We start from the raw sequence: 21,282 nt of genomic DNA, 5'->3' as shown, positions 1-21,282 counted from the left end.
AAAAATGGAATGTATCAGAAAGTTTGCGTTAGGAAGTGCCAGCACAGTAGCACAAGCACAGCAAAGGAAGGAAGACCAGGGTTAGAACGACCTCGTCCAACAATTGTTTATGACGGAGGCCAGCAAGCGGGCTCATGACGTTGTTGCTGACTCCGCACGAACTTGACACGGGAGGGGAGGGTCAGAATGGTCTCATCATTTCCAAGAGGATATCCTTTTAGCGCCGAACAGAAAGTCGTACCGTGCAATCATACAACTGTGTTTTTCTAGTCCTTCACACGGTGTAAAGTACGTGAGAGTGCTACCATCACAGTTTTCATAACGCATCATGGCCGGACTGAGAGACAGGATAGCGCTGGCGTTTGGATACGCATGTTTCATGTTCATTGGCATGGAGAGTGTCTGGGTGGATTACCTCTATCAGTGCTGGCCATTTTTCAACTACGGTTAGTGCCTACAATCGCTGTCTAGACCTACGTTGTAAGTCCCATCCATGTATGGTGAATGTTGGCTTCTTCTCAATCCTTCATTTTATTTGACCATGTGTGTATCATCATTCAGCATGTGGGGACAGTGATGCCTGGATAGTTTATGAGGAAGGAAAGATGCGTCCAGTTTTGTTGGAACTTCTTCCCTCGTGGTCATTATCTGAACAATAATCACTAAACAATCCAAATTCCAAGGGCTCGATCAAAGTTTGCTCTATGCCTTGCGAAAGCAAAGTTCCCCCTGGTGGAATTCCCCAGTCCATATAGATACAGAAACTGGCTTTGCTCTATATTGCTTCCTTGTACATAGCTCCAAGCAAGCTTGACACCCCAGCCACAAGGCAAACGTCTTTCCTGTCTGTGCTCTTCATTGCAACGTCTTCACATTACAGGAATGGGTGTAGCGTGACTGCCGAGAGAGAAACCACTTTTGCTCTCACTTGCCAAGTGCCATCTTATATCTCTGCTGTATCAGTCACTTACTGTTGTCCTCCTCATGTGGTGGAGATAGAAATCTCGCTCTCCCCTCATCTGCTGCACGTTTGTTCACTGCATACAGTAATCACCCACAGTGCAAGGGGCCATGCACCTTCTAGTACTTAAGCTGCTGTTCACTGCTTTCACCTACAGTCCTTGTAATAACTACTTTCTCTTGATCTCATACCAGCATGCTTGTGACCATTTGCTATTTGCCATGCAGTGTTGAAGCACACATGGGATATGTGTAATGCTGAATATTTACGCTAACCATCAAATTCCACTGCAAGTTACCCCTTCTGTAGTGAAACAAAGACTGGTAATTTTAACCCATTTCTTGCAATTTGTTTTTGTTTTTGTTTGCTTTTCACACATAATTCATGTTTATGTTTCTAACGATGTTCTGTTTTCATCCACAGGTAAAAGTGGGAGCCCGAGGCATCGGCGCAAGAATCGCGACAGCACACCCACCACGGTAAGCAATACTTGCACAAACCATCATGAGTAGTATCACTTGAATGATGTACAGCAATCTCATTAAAAAGAAGATGAGATATTCGGCAGCCATCCTGCTGTTAGGATATATGCAGCAGTTATTATTGAACATTTAGTGCCACAGCGTAGAATACACAGTACAGTTTTATTGAGAAGCTACATAGTACGAACAGCTACTGCATTGCTTAATAGCAAATGACTGCAGATGAAGTGAAGTAAAAGGATCCAGTGCAGTTCACAACTTTACAGATGAGTTATGCAGTATACTACAGTTACATTGTCACTTTTAAAGGTCCTGTTTACCTTTGGGAACAGTGATTTTAACAATGTTCAAGATATCACATTTGATGCATATGTTTAAGTCTGTTGTGTCACAAGACATCCTACCATGTAAAATTGTTGCAATAAAGCCTAAAATATGACAAGATGTCAGTATTTTTCTCATTAAACCATAACTGTAGACAGTTTAAACTGTAAACATTTACATTTTGTGTATTTAACAATACTTAACATCAATTAAACAGATTCAGATTTGTACAGTGGTTGTTTCTATCCCTAACTCACATTTTAGAACTATTTTAAAGCACTAATACCAGTTGGGTTTTTGTTTCTTCTGCAAATGGTAACTTATGCCTTTAAAGGCTGTAGCAATGCGTTGTCACTCAATAAACACATTATTGTTGCTTGTGTCTCCCCCCCCCCCCCCACCCCAGGCTCCAAATGGCAACGAGAAAATAGGAAACTCGCCAATCTCCCTGGACGACTTTGAGATGCTGAGAGTCATCGGCCGCGGCAGCTACGCCAAAGTTCTCCTGGTGGAGCTGAAAGCCACGGGTCGGGTCTACGCCATGAAGGTAAGCCAGCACACCGAACACGGTAACGGAAACCGTCAGTTTTTTTTTTTCTTTAGTGGGCCAAAAGAAACCATGTCTGGTTTTCATGTATTCACCTTAAAGAATAGATGGTTGTGCATCAGAGCAGCAATGTATTGTCTCATTGAAAAGTTATCCAAAAAGGATCAAGATCTTCATGTTTTGGAAAATCTGCTGTGCACCTTGTGGAAAATTTTCCTGCAGAGTCTGACAAGGGAATGTATAGCTGGGACACGACTGTCATTTCACATAGAATTTTGGTCATCGTGACGAGATTCCGGTCCATATACAAGTCTCTGCTCTCGTAGGAGAAGACCCCCAATGCAACTTACAAAGTTGCTGGACTTTTATCCATCTCAGGTGTACCCCTTTCTCTCTGTGACTACTCAGTAATCTCTCTCGCTCTGCCATGCCACCCCCAACCAGCCGTAGTTGGTATGTCATAGATGATGGTGACCAAATATGATTATGTGGAGAATGTAATAATGGTGATGATAATGATGATGATGATTATGATTGTCATTATCGTTGTCGTCATGGTGAAGCTGACAGTGGAGATGGGGAAGTTTATAATGGTATGATAATAACAGTGACTATCCTGACTGTGATAATGTTTTTATTGTCACATTTTGGAGGGTTATGATCATTATTGGTGTCAATCTGTGCATCCAGGTGATCAAGAAGGAACTGGTGACCGATGACGAGGACATCGACTGGGTCCAGACAGAGAAGCACGTCTTCGAGACGGCGTCCAACCACCCCTTCCTGGTCGGACTGCATTCATGTTTCCAGACTGTTAGCAGGTAAGAGAAGCATCATACAGAAGGGACAGACAGTGTGCATATATAATGTGTTGCTGTAATGCAGATAATAATATCTGCGACAACCTACCTGTGCAATGTATATATGTGAAATTCCCCCATGCCTGCAATACTTCCCTTCACATGTGTCAATACCACAGCGGAGAGGTAGTTCACACTTGAAATGTATGACTAAGAGAAAGACATTTCACTTACATCAATCAGATTCTAGCAATGCATTATTCTGTTTTTGCCATATTGAAAAGGAGTGCTACACTGTAATTGTGGTGCACAATAGTCGTGTCTTAATACATTACACTATCTATCTGAGGAAAGCAGATGTACGCACAACATTGCATTTTTCATGTGCGTGCGTGTCTGATACATTATTCATTCTTTGAGCCTCTTAATGACAAGATTACAATGACAACTTGAAAGATTGAAGAGGCCTGTAAGATACAATGTTCTTGCGGTGTCAGTTTTGGTTTTGGTGCTGCGGAAGGAATTGTACCGGCCGGTCCGACCGGCAGATGTCATCGCATCGCTCACTTAATCATAGCGTTTAATGTGGCACATACCTAGTTTATGTTGCCAAGTTCCTCTTCCTTCTTAGTGTGAAGTGGAATGTGAACATCTTCAGTTCCCATTTAACTCTCCAGTGAATACAGCAACAAGACTCCTCTGTAGTGCAGAGAACCCCCAGCTCTCCAGCTATCAATTACTTGTTTCCCTGGAATATGTTTGTTAGATTTGAACGTGTTCACTTAGAACATGTCTCCACCCTTAATGTTTTTGTTTTATGTGTGTGTGGATAGTTGTTCTCCACACTAGAATGCTATTGGTCTGACTCCAGAGATTCTCAAGAGTTTGTGTCATGTTTTATTGGTTTACAAAGAGAACAAGATTAAAAGAGAGATCATGTGACAGGTTTCTCAGTGGTGTGTAGGATATCAGCTCGCACTTGACGACTTGTTTTTGGGAGGACAAGGTGGCTGTGAATGAACCTGAGTCTGTGAAATGACCAGGGGAGTTAAGTTCAAAAGACATCAAAGAAATGCAGCAAAGGACTTGATATATAGACCCTTGTGAGCTCTATGTTGTAACGTAGAAACGCATGGCAGGGACTGCAGTTTCAATTACGTACGATGCATCGTCATGTTTCCTGCCTTTTTGCACTCCGAATGGGAACCCTGCGTCCTTCAGTGACTTTGAAAATCCACACTGTGCTTCCTGGTGGCCTGTTTAATAAAGCCAGAACTCTCTCTCTCTACTCTGCCACATTGCAGGTTATTCTTCGTGATCGAGTTTGTCAGCGGCGGAGACCTGATGTTCCACATGCAGCGCCAACGGCGACTACCGGAGGAACACGCCCGCTTCTACTCGGCCGAGATCAGTCTGGCTCTGAACTTCCTTCACGAAGGAGGTAAGAAGAGAAATCACGTACCTTTTCTACTGAACATGAGCTTGTGACTATATATATCTGTACATACAGACGTAAATGTATGTATGTGACCGCCCAGCTCAAAAACCCACAAAAAGAAGATAAGAGTGAATTTTCACTTTTCTACATAGTTTAAAAGAGTAACAGCTCTAAGCTTTGATATGATATACAACTTGTTAAAACCAAACCATCCTACCCCAATCGAAAAGTGATTGAAATTAAAGAGGTAGATGGTGCAGTTTTACAGAAAAGGGAGAAAAGAGGACTTGAAGATTCAGGGTCATTCAGGCATATCAATTTCCCAGAGGATCAGATCAACCTGTCCAAAAAAAAATATGGTCCAGGAGAACTGCTCATATCTCAATTTCAGTTTTGTTTAATCTGCCAAATTTTTACAGTTGGTAGAGAAAAGATTACTCTCCCAGGTAAGACAAACTTCAAAACTTTTGTGTCAGTCAACCCAAATGAAATATTTTGGTCCATTACAGCGAAACCCAATCTGCGTTTTTTTTGTGGGTTTGAGCTGGGCAGTCACACAAATGTTTGTATATCACTTTGTGCGTTTGGAATTCTTCAAACAAAATAGGTATGCAACTTCTTTGCTTGGTCATGCATTATCCGCTAAGTTACTGGGAATGTGCAGTGATGCACTGTTTTGCAATTGCAATGTGCGCATTTTAATACTCAGCTTATACTTGCCAAAACTTTTTCAGATGTTCAAAAAAATACCTGGTTCCAATCGCCTTTTTATTAGTGCGTGTGAACTTCCCTGTCAGCTTGCTGGCTACATCCAATAGATATGTTTACAAGCTACACTTGTATACATGCAAGTCACAAATTTGGTATATGCAAGGGAACAGGCTGTTTGATTACATATGTTTTCCGTAGGCGTATGATATGCATAACAGGCTGGCAAATAGGATTCCTTCTTGTATAAACCTGTAAAGACATTAAAAACCTAATATCCTAGATACTCCTTTTGTTATTATGTGGCAAACCTCCAATTTATTGTCAGTGCAGCCATCTCCCTTCAGAAGGAGTTTCATGGAAAGAGCTGCTAGAGGGTATCTTATCCATTGAGTTGCTTTTACAAGCTGATGTGTTTGTGCTCTTTAAAAAGTGAGCCTGTAAAAAAATGAGAGGAAAGGGAAGTGTGTTTCTGTGTTCCATTTCTGCAAAATGCATATACCCCAGAGCATGTCAAAAACCACAAAGCAAAACCAAAACCCGTTGAGAGATCCAAGGAGGAAGAGAAAGTACGGAGGTTGTGGTTAAACCCACCAGAGCATTGTTCCATTGTGATACCTTCAGTAGTTAAAAAACTGCTGTGTGTTTTAATAGGACGTTATAGTTCAATCGAGAGTTTGTTTTGTTGTTGTTGTTGTTGTTGTTATTTTGTTTTATGGAAGATTATGTTCTGTTATTGGACTGAGATTCCTCATCGGTTTTGTGAATTATTTGCATGCAGGCTTATGATGCCTGTGAAATGAATGAGATTTTCAGCCAACCTAGAAAGTAATCACTGTTTCACGTCCAGTTGAATTGAGGAAAATCCGTGCAGAGTTTATTCATGCTTGAGCGCTAGAGTATAGATAGATAGATAGAGTTGTCTGCCCCATATGAAAACCAGTTTGCACCTTTAAAGTTGCTCGCATCCTGGAGTTCATTTGTCCAAGGTTGTGATATCACTCCGCTTCTCCTTCCTCGCTTCCTCTGTTAAAGGTCAGCAACCCTTTTAAGGTAATGCCCGATAGCGCACCTTCCTGGTGTCGTGAGGGGCAGCCCTGCAATCAGCCACTTTCTCACCATTGTTCAAACGGGCTCGTTGCACAAGATATCCGCACAGAATAGATTAGAAACTGCTCGTTGCGCGCCGAGATTGGCACTGTTTTGGCTTGTATTTTTTTTTTTTGCTCCTCCATCAAGGGAACAGCGAGAATAAAGTTCACGTTGCGACATATCCTCCTCTGAGGATTGGGATATCTGATCATTTTCACCGCACAAAGTGTGTGTACAAGTTGTGTCATTTTGAAACATTTTTAAATGGACACCACCTGGCTGTATTTTTATGTGTTAGAGGACCACATGGCCTATTTGTTACAATGAAGTAACAAGTAAACAAAGGTATGAACTCTGCCTAAGTGTCATCTATGAAGTGCATGCACATGATAAGTCTTTACATGCTGAATCAAGTATTCATTCAATACGGTGTTCATAACGACACATGCCCATGCAGTTGCACAAATGATTAAGATTATGTGTAACATATTCAGGGAATGACAACATCAATGCTAACAACACAATCTCTTCTTCTCCCCTCTTCCATCTCCCATCTTCATATCCATCCATCCATCCATTTGTCTATTCATCTATCTATCCATCCATTCATCCATCCATCCATCCATCCATTTGTCTATTCGTCCATCCATTTATCTATCCATTCATCCATCCATCTGTGTATCCATCTATCTATCCACCCATTCTTCCACCCATTCTTCTATCCATTCATCCATCTATCCATTCATCCTTTCAATCCATCCATCCATCCATCCATCCATCCATCCTGACCCTCAGGTGTGATATACCGTGACCTGAAGCTGGACAATGTGTTGTTGGATGCTGATGGACACATCAAACTGACCGACTACGGAATGTGCAAGGAGGGCCTGAGACCAGGAGACACCACAAGCACCTTCTGCGGCACGCCAAACTACATCGCCCCTGAGATACTACGAGGCGAAGACTATGGTAAGCCTCTCGGTTGAAAAAGATTTTATGAGAGATTTGACAATTGGGAATCAGTTGATTAGTAAAGAAATGTTTACATCCAAACAATAGCTGTATCACATCTGTTGACATCTTTTGCTTAAGATCTTGCAATCTACTGGCATTGAAACATTTGCTGGATATAAGCAGTTCTGTTTGTATTACTCCAAATTCACATGACCAAGTTGAGTTCTAGTTAGACGTGTTTTGGTGATGGGGGAATTAAGGGGAGGGACTTCTTGGTGAATGCCTAGCATCATTGATTTGTCCATCTTGTGAAAAGAAACTTTCAATATGTAACTTCTCAATATGCAAATGAGAGCTTGAGAAAATACCAAGGAGTCTTCCTTTTTCGTACAATGTAGAAGGCTAGTTTGAGAAAATGTTTGCTAGCCTTTATTCCAGACATTCCTTTGGTTTCGCTCTGTGGCAGCATTCTCATAATTAGACTTTGCTTGGTGTCCTGCGATAATCTGCAGTGGCATACTTTTCTTGCATTTGGTATTGCAACATTGGAAAATACAAATTTGATGAAATTACATGTATTTTGCCTTGAAGTAAGGCTAGATAGTCAGAGCCAGTAGCGAGCTGTCACAGGATGTGGGGTGTGTGTATGTGGGTGTGAGATAACAACTCACAGCCCGAGTGCATGGGAAGGAAACGGCCACTCATCGGTGAAGCAACAAGCCAGAGCCAGTGGACCGGTCAACAGGAAGTGCTGTCCTGCTGCTGTTTGACCTACATATTCCAGTGACGTGGCATGGTGCAGTCACATGGACTGGCGAAGGGCGCCCTCTTGAACTCTTTGCAGGCGGCAGCATGTTCGGTGTGTTTTGGGGAAAAGATTAAATTCAATTTAGGATTAAGTTCAAAGCAGTACCTTTGCTATGTTTAACAGGAAAGGCGAAAACAATAGTTTAGAGGTCTGCATCAAGGAGCTAAAATGGGATGGAATTGTCGAAGAGACTATGAACAAGATGTTGTTTTTACAGTGGCTGCTTGACTGAGGCGATTTCTTATTTTCTGTATTCTGTCAAACTTTTGAATGAAAAAAAAAATGAAAGAGATTGAACTCTGCATCACCACTCAGTCCTCTAATGATGAAGCAGATAGCAAATAATGTTTCCTTGTATTCTGTGCCATGATTTGGAGATATTCTAACTTGGGGGGGGGGGGAGGGAAGAAGAATTTGAAGTGGATATCTGGCTGGCATTTCACAAGACTTGCCTGGAAAGGTTGAAACAGGCTGGATGTGTTGAGCAGAATGGTTATAAAATATGTTTGATGCCATATGCATGAGAAGAACGTGCTTGTTTGGAGCATGCATGGTAACAAAATCTTAGCTAGTAGTAGACTGGATTAGAGGTATGGGTTTGGGAAGGAGGCAGACCCAGTTAGGATGTCGCAAGAGCGTATCATGGCAACAGGCCCCCCAGTGGAGGGCTCACTGGAAATCCCATGGCTCGCTGCAGTCACTACCACACCTTCGGTGGCTTGTCAGAGCACTCACCAAGGTGTGCTAGTGATGACAGGGAGAGTGGAGCACTCATCAACTCGCAGGACTTGAACGGATACTATTAGAGGACCCGCAACATCGTACCGTACTCCACACATGGAATCGCAGATGCAACCAAGATTAGGATGTGGTCAAGTACAGTGGCAGTGAAAGTTGATGATGTACAACAACTGTCATGTCTCTGTCGAAAGTCTTTGTTGCTACAGGCTTTCATTCTTCACGAGACGGAATACTTTTTACTGTAGTGTGATCTTATTGACAAGTGCAAGTTATGGTGTATTTTAGTCCAGTACAGTCCATGCTACCTCTGAAGTTTGTATATTGGAGTGTAATACCTCAACCATGCCATTAACAAACAATGGATATTTCCTTTGTATCTCCCTCCACAGACTTCAGTGTAGACTGGTGGGCTTTAGGTGTACTCATGTTTGAGATGCTGGCGGGACGATCACCATTCGACATCGTCGGCAATGCAGACAACGCAGACCAAAACACAGAAGACTATCTATTCCAAGGTGACTATTCTGCTTTTCAGTAATTGGTCAGCGTAATACCAGAAGATCTCTAACTGTGTACACTGTCCATAGAGCATATTTTTTGGCCATATTTTGATATAGGAGCATTCTCGGCTTGTATTGCTCATATTCTTATCTAGATCATACGTGGGAAGGGAAGGGTACGTGGAACACGCAAAAGCATATGGTTCACTTGGCTAAGTCGGAACCATTATTTTGTAGTCTTTTGTATTGGTAGTTGGTGGAACAACAAGCCAAGATATGCCAAGTTATTGTCAAAGGTGCACTGAAGTCCAATAGATGTTGTTTTGCCATGTCTGATTTAGCAGTCAGAAAGGATGATGAAGCACCAATGATTTTGAACGCTTCCATGCATGTCATTGTCAGTTTATGCTGTGGCTGTCTTCTTACTTTCATCACTACCACGAGGTAAACTAGGAACAGTCTGTGTGCAGTTGTATTTTGTAACACTGTCATGTTAAGATGCAATCATCATTTCTCCCAGACATACAGGATGAGCTTTAAAACAGTGATCCACCTTGAAATATCATCACGATATGTCATATTTCTCGTTTCAGTTGCGTCATGACCTTTTGATTAATAATGTTTGTATCTTCTTGTTGTTTTTGTGATCTTTCCACATCAGTTATCCTGGAGAAGCCGATTAGGATACCCCGGTCTCTGTCAGTGAAGGCTGCATCAGTACTCAAGGGCTTCCTCAATAAGGTGAGGGGTCTGGACGGAAGGCTATTAAAACTGGGAGTTCGAAGTTCAAACTTTATTTTCATGTGTTTTTTTTTCAACAGAATATACAAAGTAAAGATTGTAAATGGGATATGCATTTGAATGATATGCAGGAAGCAAGCATAACAGATAACAGTATCAACACAAGAAAAGACATACTTACTGTATAAGCTGTTATTTTCACGAGGGTTTAATTTCAAGAATTTCGCGAATCACAGTTGGACCACGAATTTAACAACACGCGAAAATGTCACCATATGCTAAGGTAGTAGTGCGCTTATAGAGACCTCTGTGTCAATTCGCGAAAATGACATCTCGCGAAAATGTCTGTGGCCTCGTCATTCGCGAAAATATCTGTACGCGAAAATAACAGCTTATACAGCATACAGATCTGATAGGATATGATAGGATGATAGCATTGTTACAGAAGATGCATGGGTCTTGTTGATGTGCTAGTAATCATTACTATTCTTTTCCCAGGTGAAACAGGATGTAAGCCACTTGCTATTTATCGAAGCAAATATAAAGAAAGACTGATGAAAGAAAAAAATAGGAAAACCAAGACAGACTACCTCTAAAACAGAATCTACAAGATTTATACTCAGCTCACATTACATTTCATTGTTGCCATTTTCGTCTCTGGTTTCCTTTCCTTAGTTTCAGTGTTAGATGATACTAGCATACTAGAGTCTCACATTTGAGTAAGCATGAGATCATATGTCACATTTGCTGCAAAATATTGGATTAAGTTTCAGAGAACATGGGGTGAGGAACTAATAGAACATTTGAGTGACATCATCAGGGCTCCATTTCATAAAACATGTTAGGATAGCAACTCTTGTTGGAATAGCAATTTCCCATAGCAACAGCCAATCAGAAAGCTGGATTCTTGCCGTTACCATGACAATTGCCATTCCAGCAAGAGTTGCCATCAGAGCAACTTCTTATTGAAATGTGGTCCAGGTTCTGTCATTTGGATATCTAGAGGTGACTCTCTGCTTCATTTTGTGTGAAGAAGTGATTTTAGGTGTGTCTTAAATTCGCAGAGGAGGAACTGTGCACACGTGATTTTGATAGTGTTTCTCCTCATTTCTCCGTGTCCATGACAGAATCCAGTAGAACGTCTAGGATGCCACCCTCAGACGGGCTTTGGCGACATCACAGGTCATCCTTTCTTCAAGACAATAGACTGGGAGAGGGTAAGTGAAGCTGCCAAGGAGTCTTCCGCATCTCGTAGGAGGCTCCTCCAAAACTTAGAATTTATTTCCATGTCGTGCCATGAGAATTGAAAAGACATCCTGGAGCATTTCATGGAGCATTTGGTGCGATATTTGTTTTTGTGACATATGTGCTCTAAACTAATCAGATGCAAGGATTTCAGTAGCTTAAAGCAGTGTGTCAGAAGAAAATATCTGACAAAACACTTGATGAAATGCCCTCCTCATGTATGAATTATTTTGCATCTTGAGATGTATTTAATACACAAGTATCTCCCTGATTGCTCTTTCGGAACCTTCCTGCTTTTCTCTTGTCAAAGAGACAATTCATTCTCTCTCTCTCTCTCGCTGTCACTGTGCAAGTCCTTGAAACCAACAGAAAATAATACCAACATCATTCAAACTTTAAAACAACAAATTCATTAAGTTGCCTTATTTACTTCTGGTCTTGTGTGAAATGTTTTTTTGTCATAGAATCGGTAATAGGGGAATTTTCCTCAAATGTGTATTTGATTGAATTAATACCTGAAAATTTCTAGATATTCCAACTTCCCCCAAACCCTCCTGAAGTCCTTCACTGACTTTTCTGTATTCAAAAACTCTCTCTATATATATTAGGAGTAGCTTCTTCCTTAAAAGCTTTCATTAGTTTCCTAAATCAAATTTCATCAGGTCCAGTTTTGTTGACAGACTAAGAGTTACTAAGATCCTGTCAAGCATTTGTCAATGATTTGTGATTTTGATAAAATGTTTAATTGTATAGCAGGATATCTGAACATTAGCACTCAATGAAGATCACTTCTGTTCTTCCCCTCCCCCACTGTCACCCCGCCTAGATGGAAGCACGGCAAGTGACCCCACCCTACAAGCCTCATCTCCAGAGTGACCGTGACCTGGAACACTTTGACCCCCAGTTCACTGAAGAGCCAATCCAACTCACCCCAGATGATGCGTGAGTCTTCAGCCTCTTCCTCCCTGTCCCATATAGAGGGCGCTCTATCACTCACACTAAGCCTTTAATTTCTCACTGCGGCATCTCGCTTTTCTAGATTTATAACTTCAGTGAAATATTTCTCAAATGACATGCACTCATGAAAGATATAGGGATGTTCTGTGTGTAATGCGAACATTCAACACTACAAAAAGCAATCTGCTACCAGTATATTTACAAATTATAAAAGTTTTTCCTCTACAGTCAAGGAGAGTTTATAGTCATAATTCAATACAGCATAAAGACAGTTCTTATTGTGTTCAGAATTCCTGTCACATGATTTCATGCAGAATTTATTTTGGCAGTTTCTGACTCTATTCCGGCCATAAAGTTTTTTTGTTTTTTTTTTCGGCTAGTGACGATGATAGGAAATGTTGGATCTCAATTCAGTGCACATTAAAGGAAGGTTATTTAAAAGCACGTGAAAATATTAACTCTGATCCAGACATGAATCTGATGTGAATGCATACATTTCTCCCTTCAGTACTAGACGCCACTATCGCGAATTTTACCACTCTCGAAATCGTCATGAAGTCCCGATTTGCGAAAAATTATACTTGCTTAATATATGGCGTATACAGTAATAAAAATCTTTTTCTAAGTCTTCAGTCCCACATGTTCACTGCTGACCAGCCTAAAGTTTTTGTTTATTTGTTTGTTTGTTTGTTTGTTTGTTTGTTTGTTTGTTTGTTTGTTTGTTTGTTTGTTTGTTTATGTTTGAAATCCAGAACTAAACACCAGAAATAATTCCTCTCTCTCTTTCCACCATCCCTCTGCAGGTCGGTGCTAAACCAAATTGACCAGGGCGAGTTTGAAGGCTTCGAGTACATCAACCCTCTACTCATGTCTGGGGAGGAATGTGTGTGATCCGGTCCCTGTCTGCCTCCATCTCTTTCTCCTTCTCTCACTCTTACTATCTCTTCATCTCTCTCCTCTCTCTCTCTCTCTCTCTCTCTCTCTCTCTCATCCAGTAATTTATTTGCACCTTGATATGAGAGTAGTCTTTGTGGCCAGCTGTTTGTATGTCATATGTAGCTTGTGTACGTAATCATCGGATGGTGTCAACTCGAGTCAAGTGAATAAGTGCATGCTGTCAGTGCGAATAGATAATAGTCAGATCGTCTGGCGCTCGATCGCAAAAGTCCATCGATTTATGCAACGAGTGTCAAGAAAAATCAAAGTGAAAATTTTTGCAGAAAATGAAATTCCTGCTGTGTCATTGGTGTAGGTGTGCTAGAAGATGTATTGTAGAAAATAAATGACTATGGTAGAGAACTACAGCAGTATAAAATTCAATTTAAACAAAAAATGATAATAAGATTCCATTGCAAATATGCTTCATGGTATACAACCAATTAACAAAGGCAATACCAATTATTATGACAAAAAGTATCTGAGCAATCAATGTTGTTGCATGCATTCTAAAAATGTTTCTGGTAAGACTTGTTGTTTGTACATTGTACATCAGTCGTGTCATAGGCAATGTGAGACCAAAGTGAATGTAAAAGTGATGATGTTGTATGCAAAACACGATGCTTGCGGTGTTTGAATGTGTTTTTCGAATTCAAAGAGGAAAGCCACTACTCTGTGGCACATCATCGACGTGGCGGATACAATTCCTTTCTGTGGTCGTTGACCTCTTGACCTCTTTTGACCTCTCGGTCTGCCTTTGAGTGTTTGGCTGTGCGGGCCGAGTGCCATGTGTGTGTACTTTGCCCAAAAGCGATGGTTGAGTGTTACAGAGTTTAGATGCTGCGTCTATTTCATCTTCTTCCTCTCTGGTACGTGTTTGGTGGGTTTTCTCATTCTTTTGTTTGTCCCATAGGGAGGCAGCGAAATTTGACAAGAAAATATTTCCATGCTGTGTTGTGGTATTTATTGTAGAATCACATGCTACAGGATCACTTAGCAAGCAAAGAGGATTTTGCTATCGTAATTGATTCGGCTGTCGGAAGTGACATAATTCAATTTTTGTGTTGAACAATTCGTGAATGAAATTCATTCGTTAAGTCAACGACGATAGTTAGCAACATTTGGAATTTTGTATATGGTATTGATGTTCAATTTATGCGTATTAATGGTCGGCCGCATTTTGATGTCTGGCACATCAGATTGCCTCGGATCAGTTCTGGCGATTAAATTTTGAAGATATTAATAAAAAACTTGTGTCTGTTGAGCAGTATGGATGTGATTTAATAAACAGCATTAGATGAAGAAAGAGAAAACAAATGTGAAATCAAGTGGCTGCTGAATGAAATATTGATATAATGTGTTCCACATCAAATTAACGTATCCTGCCTCATACCCCAATATGTGCTTGCGCTGTGTGAGAACCGTCATTGAGAAGCCAAAACGATCTAACAAAGAAGCAAATTGTGCCTCGTACGTGTCTCAAACTGTCCACTGTTGCCTTCTATGCTTGCTTTAGTGCTTTCAATTTGCCTCAGTAGCGCATTTGCAAGAAATATTTTTTTGATTCGTCCGTGTATTCAACGTTGTAATGAAATTCAGAGTTTTGTGGAATTGTGATTTGTCTCCGCTGATGAAATTTCTGATGAAATTATGCATTGACCTGACTGGATGTCTGCAAAGAATTAATGAAGGAATTCTCAAATAAAATCAATTTTTATCTTTGAGATCTTAGTAATGAGCTCTCAGATATGATGACCAATAATGCATGATTAGTGTGTATGAAAATGCTTATCTTTGCTTTTTGGTGTGTTTTTTTTTCAACAAAACATTAAAAAAAAAAGATAATTGAAACTGGAGGAGGGGAAAAATGTAGAAAATAAGTGTTACTTGGTAGTTCTGTCTTATTCACGAGCTCAAACCAAAGCTGTGTGTCTGGATGCCATAATGCAAATTGTGGGGGGGGGGGGGGATGGGGGAGGTGTTCTTTACTTGCAAATCATCCCAGGAAGAATGAGTTCTGCATATATGTTAATCTGTCCCCCTAGAAACTTGTCTTTCTCAGTAGAAGACGATAGATTGGTTTAGCAGATATTTAAAAAACAACAGCAACAGCAATTACTGTTTTGTATCTAGCTTCAGCTCTTTGCCCTTTGGAAAGACGGGAGAGGAAAACAAAACGAACAAAAAAAGGTCACCATGAAAAAGTATGTATTCAAAATGACAGTGTAAATGTAGCTTTCAAGTACATACCCTGTCATGTGTCTTTAAGACAAACTGTATTCAAATTTTGTAGCATCATCACCCGCAAGATGCCGCATTCAGAAAACACTGTAATTGTTGTTGGCGGGCATTGATAAATTGGGATTAGCATTTTGTTGCAGTGTTTCACCCAAGTTATGCTGCGTACAGTACTAAGCAGCAATACAACTGTGTGTAGGGGGCTGATATTAGCCTTCTATTTCTACCTGCATGCACCCAGTTGCCTTGATTCACCCTGAAATTAGACATGCATTGATTTTAAACTGCTCTGGTACATGTATCTATGATTCTTGTGCAGCTAAAAGGGAAAAAATTGGGAATCAATGCCCGTTTCGGGACATCTTGAGAACCAAGTTCCAATATTTGTGGTTCCTGAAACGTAATGTTTTGATCAGAGAAGTCTCTAAGCTTATTCTCTAAACTATTATAGTGTCATTCACTTTCTAGGAGTGGAAACTCCTCTGCTTTACTACCAATTGCCTTCTTTTTTTTTTTTAGAAATCTTGTACTTACTACCTTTTGCCGCTTCCACCTGCTTTGATATCTCTTGCTGATCTGCTCATAAAAAACTATTTAAAAAAGACCATCTGACCTCTGACCTTTGCTAATTTGTGCTGCATGAGGCCTTATGTATCCACTCATTGCATTCAACAGACCAAAGATCTTGTTCTGAGGTTACATATTACACAATCAATTAGTCTTGCGGACACTGTTTCGTGCTTGTACAATGTATTCTATTCACAAATAATGAGATTCATATCCAGATGGCAGTGCGCTTCATTGCATGCCACTGGACTGGAAATGATGCCAAGAAATGTACAAATAAAGTCTTAGGTGACATAGGCAATATTGTATTAATGCAAGATTTTTAGGTAATCCATTAGAGATATGCAAAAAGGGAAGAAGCTTGCCTGATATTGAGACTAGCATCGATCTCAGAAATTAGTGCGTATCAACCAAAAGCTTTACTCTGCATGGAATGCTTGGATCAAAATTAATAACAAGTAATTTCAACTAAACTATACAAATTTATTTAATTTTTCAAAATGTTCCTGCACAAACCATGTTGAGTAAATCACTTCCCTTTTTTTTATTTAAAGACATAATTGATGTTCATGGCATCTGTTTTCATTGTCCTGACCAACAGAGAATAAATGAATTCTGTGACACTTACTGGAATTTATGTAAGCGGACTATTAAGCCAATGTGTTCCTTGATAAAGATGGTTCTCACTTTTAAAGTGTTCAAGTTCTGTGAGACTGTTTGGCAATTGTGAAAGAGATTATAACAGAATTAATTGAATTACTAGTCATGCCACATTTAAAGTTAGTACTGAAAAGTCCTGAAATGCTCTGTCATTGTAATTTTGAGTGCCAAGGTAATTCCATCTCCCACATTTCAATAATGGAACATTCCAACTACAAACCAAATTGTACAGGTATGGACTGTTCCATCTTGTGAGATAGGGTTGGTCACAAACGTCTTGAGAAGAAGAATATGTACTTCAACTTAAATCTCTGTGCTCTAAGTTCATATAAGATCGTATGAGTAGTAGAAAGGATTCTCTATAATTTCTTTGATTTTTGTCTCCTCTGTAAATATTTATGTTAATATTTACTCGTGTAATGTATATTTTCATATGTCAAAAAACTATTTTGTATTCAGTATTGTTTAAACTATATATCATTTGCATAATATTATCACTAATGATTTGATGGTGTTATTTTGTATTTACTTCTGAGGTTTTACTGTAAGGCAAGATTTTTATTTGTTAGAGATCTTAGCCAAGTCTGTTACTGTTCAGTGTATTCATAACCTTATTGTCTACTTGTACAAGTTTAGGTCATTTTTTTTTTTTTAAACGATTAATGCACCATATTTTCCAACGTTGGGCATCAATTCTTGCCGTGTGTTCATTGTAGTCACGAGGAGATACTGGTGATAGATTTGACTCTAACTGTCCCCCATTTCAATTTAAGAAAATAAGAGACTTTGCAACTGTGTCAACATGCAAGAATTGCAACTTCCAAGCAAGAAATACTCAGAGCTGATCAAGAGATGCTCTTGCACATTGGAGTTGTAATCGTAAGTTAACAGCTGTTGCAGTCTCTTGATGAATTAAAGGGGCTAAGGTTGAAAAGGTACTGCAAAATGATATCCATTTGATTCCAGATAAACGTAAAGATATGTCGAAACTGCCTGATTGAAGCAAAACAGTAAATAGTGAGGAATTAGCAACTGTCTATGCTTTATGAGAGTGAAAATTTAAGATGTAAGAATAACTTGTTTTTTTGCAACCCTGGAAAAAATGAGAATAAATATCCCTTTGCACAACAAAGGTTCCAGAAGTGAAGGAAAAACATGTTGTCTGTGCTTGAATTAGATGGTGTGTACATGTATTTATACTCTCCCCATGTTTCTGGTTTGATGGCTGAAGACTGTGAACTGAGCATGAGAATTGCTGTATAACTGCATCATCTGTGCAGATTGCGAGCCAACAGCTCTAATTATTGACGATGATGAGGACTATGATTGATTTTGTTCCTCTTCTGAGATTTGTTTACTTCCTGAATAGGCACCGTATAGTTGTCTGTAAATGCTACTGTAAAACGAGGAACGTTCGAGTGCATTTTAATTTCGCGAGAGCCAAGATTCTCGAAATTGAAATGCACACGACAGTTCTCGTCTACACTATACACATTGAAATGTTAGAGGCAACTTGCAAAAATTTCATGCCGCGAAAAAGGCTGTCGGCTCCAATTCGCGAAAATTTCATGCCGCGAAAATATTGTGTTTTATAGTATCTTATCATCAGAAAGCACATACAATGTAGGCAATTTATGTGAAGATGAAGTATGCTATAGAATGCTAGGGTATTGTTCTTACAGTGCACTCTGATTATTACAAAATTTTGTTACAGTGAATTCAGAATTCATGTTCCCAAATTATGATCTGAATATCTTCACATACCTTATTTTTTGGGGTGGTAACAAAATTTCAATACAACAAAAGAAAACTTCAGGTCCCTAGGACTTCTTTGTAACGTAAGGGGTCACCTGTATCTTGTCCAGGCTTAGTGCCAAAATCTTACTGTCTCTTTCTGCAACTTCACCTTAGTAATATGTGAGTGAATGCAGCAATATTAGTAGAACACATCAGGGAAAATTTGAGGAAAATCGGACAATCTGTTCAATTTTTGAAGTTTCAGTTCCACTATCGCTGAATGAGAAGACTACTACAGTTTGTAATGTCACATGCGTAGAACAATATGAAAAAAGTAAGAAAATCCAACATATTTTAAATTTCCTTGCATAGTAAAAGAGCACTTCGCTGGCCTCTTTCATAAGGCAGGGGAAATAATATTACCCTTAATAACAACATCGGGAATAGGTTGAGGTGATGTGCACTGGAAGGGAAAAAAATCAAAATTTTGTGGAATTCCCTTTATATTTCTGTATATTTATATTTAATAGTTATATATTTCTTTACATATATTTCTTTATATTTCTCTACAAGTGTGACATTAGAGACTGTAATAGTCTTCTCATCCAGCGATGGCAGCTCTGAAACTTCAATAATTCCTAAATTATGCGAATAATATTATGAAGTATAATTAGAATTCTATTAATAACAATGAAGTACAAGATGAAGAGGGTTAGCATATTCCTGCGTGCTTTGGCAGAGAGATCACACCAAGGAAATTCAAAGTCTTTTGTTATGATAATGAGTTTGGCACCCCAGTCCCTATAAATAGCAGGTATTCCCACTATTCGACATCTTTTTAAAGTGTACGAGGCAGTATCCAAACATTCACACGATCACTCAACGTCAGTCTCCACTAACATTGAACAGAATACGTATCAACAATTATTCATCCGGATCAGTCATATATATCTTACAGGCATGAAGCCATACAGTAAAGTAATGAGCCTGGTCACGGAAGTTGCGACTGCAGGTAGTATGGCAAATGAGTTGACAGTTTCTGTGACGAGAAGAGAGAGGGAGGGTTATCCAACAATATGTTATGAACCCGCAACGCGTTCATGGGTGGGACCCTCTTCATCTTGTACTTCATTGTTATTAATAGAATTCTAATTATACTTCATAATATTATTCGCATAATTTAGGAATTCTATTACATAACACTTCGTACAAGCTTTCAGAGGGTTAGCATCTTCAAAGTAATACGCAGAAACTGTCAATTGAGATATGTTTCAGGCAAATGAAACAAAAAACTGCTGCACATGAGCGTTCATGATAGGTCAAATTTTATTCATGAGCAATCTGAGTAGTACCATGACAAGGTCTATGTTCCGTATGAACACATGATCACAAGGAGGAAAGAACAGTATAGTTTTGTAACAGTATAGTAACTGTGAGTTACATACGTATCGTGTCCCCCATCTTCCTTATAACTTGTGAAGATGAGCTGAGAATGGTTGAAGCGAATTTTGCTTCTTGAACTGGCTTAGAATAAAAATCTCGAAAGGTTTTGGCATTGGCCACTCCTCCATGGTAACGCCTTGATTAAAAGCTGCAGTACTCGAGGCACTGCGGTAAATGTGAGCAGAAAACCGATGTATCTATGCCTGCTTATTCAATGTGCCCTTTTAGCACCTAGACAGGGTAGAAGTGATTACTTCTTTGTGAGGTTTTCTAGTAGAAATAAAAAGTTTAGTCACAACGTGAACCTGACGCAAGGGTTCTTTTCGACTTAAGTACCCCATGAGCACTGATAAAACACACAACTTCTCGTTTGTGAGGAAAGAAGACAATTTAATAGATTGGTTGGCAATACCCTTCTTCTGTAGTTGTTTTCAATAACTCAACCACTTGAAAGACTGTACTGTCATTAGGAATTGACATGATGTAATGTCCAAAAAAACTCAGAGTCTGCAAAACAAGAGTCGCCAGAGCAATCAAATTCTCGCTTAGAAGTAACAGTCTTGCATTATTACCTAATGAACATAATTGAGAAACTTAAGAAACGTGGTGTTGTACCGTGGTTTGGGAGGTTCTACCTTTCAACACAGGTACTACAAACGGGTGCTTTCCCACGGAAAACCCGTCAGAAGAGGGCAGCACAGATGTCAAGGCTGATCGATACGAATCTACCTTACTGTATTTTCCCTAACACATGCTGGTCAGACAAACATTACGATATTGGTGATGGATGAACTAAATGGCTCAAGCGATTGTTTGCGGCATCAACTAATCCACTGCTTTCAAGCTGAGTTATAATGTTTTTTGGTGTTGTGCCATGAATTTGCGATGAGCTCGGAAGTGTGCTCTGAAATTCCTAATGCTCGCCAACGTTCGCTGAGATAGTTCAGGCAGGGAGGTGGGAAGATATATCTCCCTGGGTCAGGCGAGTAACCTCAGCTCGGGCATTGGAATGGGAAGGGGAACCAGGCAGTCCCCTGGTAGGAGGGGTGGGGCTGCCAGGATCGCGGGTGAGCGGGAGCTACGATTGTGTCCTCCACAAAAGGGGTAATCGAGACTGCTCTCTGGCAGTTAATATTGTCCCTGCGGACTTGGGAAGGACCCTGGAAAGTAGGCAAAAAACGAAGTGGAGGAAAAACATAGTAGGGATGTAAAAATTCCCATGATATTGGAAAGGCATCGATAGCCTTAGGGGTGTTGTTCCCAAGACAAGTACGTAACCAATTTCCTATTGGCACTGGATGCGAAAAGATCAATTTCGGGTCTGAAGGAAGGTATAGAGCAACGAAAATATATATCAGGACGAAGACTAATTTACTTCATATCTCTCCGAGATAGATTAATTA

The 21,282-nt window shown here is 39.9% G+C and overlaps 1 protein-coding gene across 5 annotated transcripts in view; it reads left to right on the top strand.

Moving 5' to 3' along the window:
• LOC139741454 (protein kinase C iota type-like) overlaps positions 1-15,187 on the top strand; it is a 127,868-nt gene extending 112,681 nt beyond the window's left edge. For all 5 annotated transcript variants that reach the window (XM_071652040.1, XM_071652036.1, XM_071652038.1 and 2 more), the window contains 10 exons: positions 1,385-1,440; positions 2,174-2,314; positions 3,005-3,135; positions 4,419-4,555; positions 7,148-7,321; positions 9,245-9,370; positions 10,017-10,096; positions 11,224-11,313; positions 12,168-12,283; positions 13,102-15,187. In XM_071652040.1, the coding sequence (XP_071508141.1) occupies positions 1,385-1,440; positions 2,174-2,314; positions 3,005-3,135; positions 4,419-4,555; positions 7,148-7,321; positions 9,245-9,370; positions 10,017-10,096; positions 11,224-11,313; positions 12,168-12,283; positions 13,102-13,189 (1,139 nt within the window). In that variant the 3' untranslated portion in view covers positions 13,190-15,187. The remainder of the gene's footprint in view (positions 1-1,384; positions 1,441-2,173; positions 2,315-3,004; positions 3,136-4,418; positions 4,556-7,147; positions 7,322-9,244; positions 9,371-10,016; positions 10,097-11,223; positions 11,314-12,167; positions 12,284-13,101) is intronic.
• Positions 15,188-21,282: the final 6,095 nt, after the last annotated feature.

The sequence above is a fragment of the Diadema antillarum genome, unplaced genomic scaffold (genome assembly GCF_040938485.1).
Source record: "Diadema antillarum isolate AM-2024a unplaced genomic scaffold, OU_Dant_1.0 seq00000931_RagTag, whole genome shotgun sequence".
NCBI classification, from domain to species: Eukaryota; Metazoa; Echinodermata; class Echinoidea; order Diadematoida; family Diadematidae; genus Diadema; species Diadema antillarum.
The sequence above is the reverse complement of the archived record's forward strand: the minus strand, read 5'-3'. Positions and strand labels throughout refer to the sequence as shown.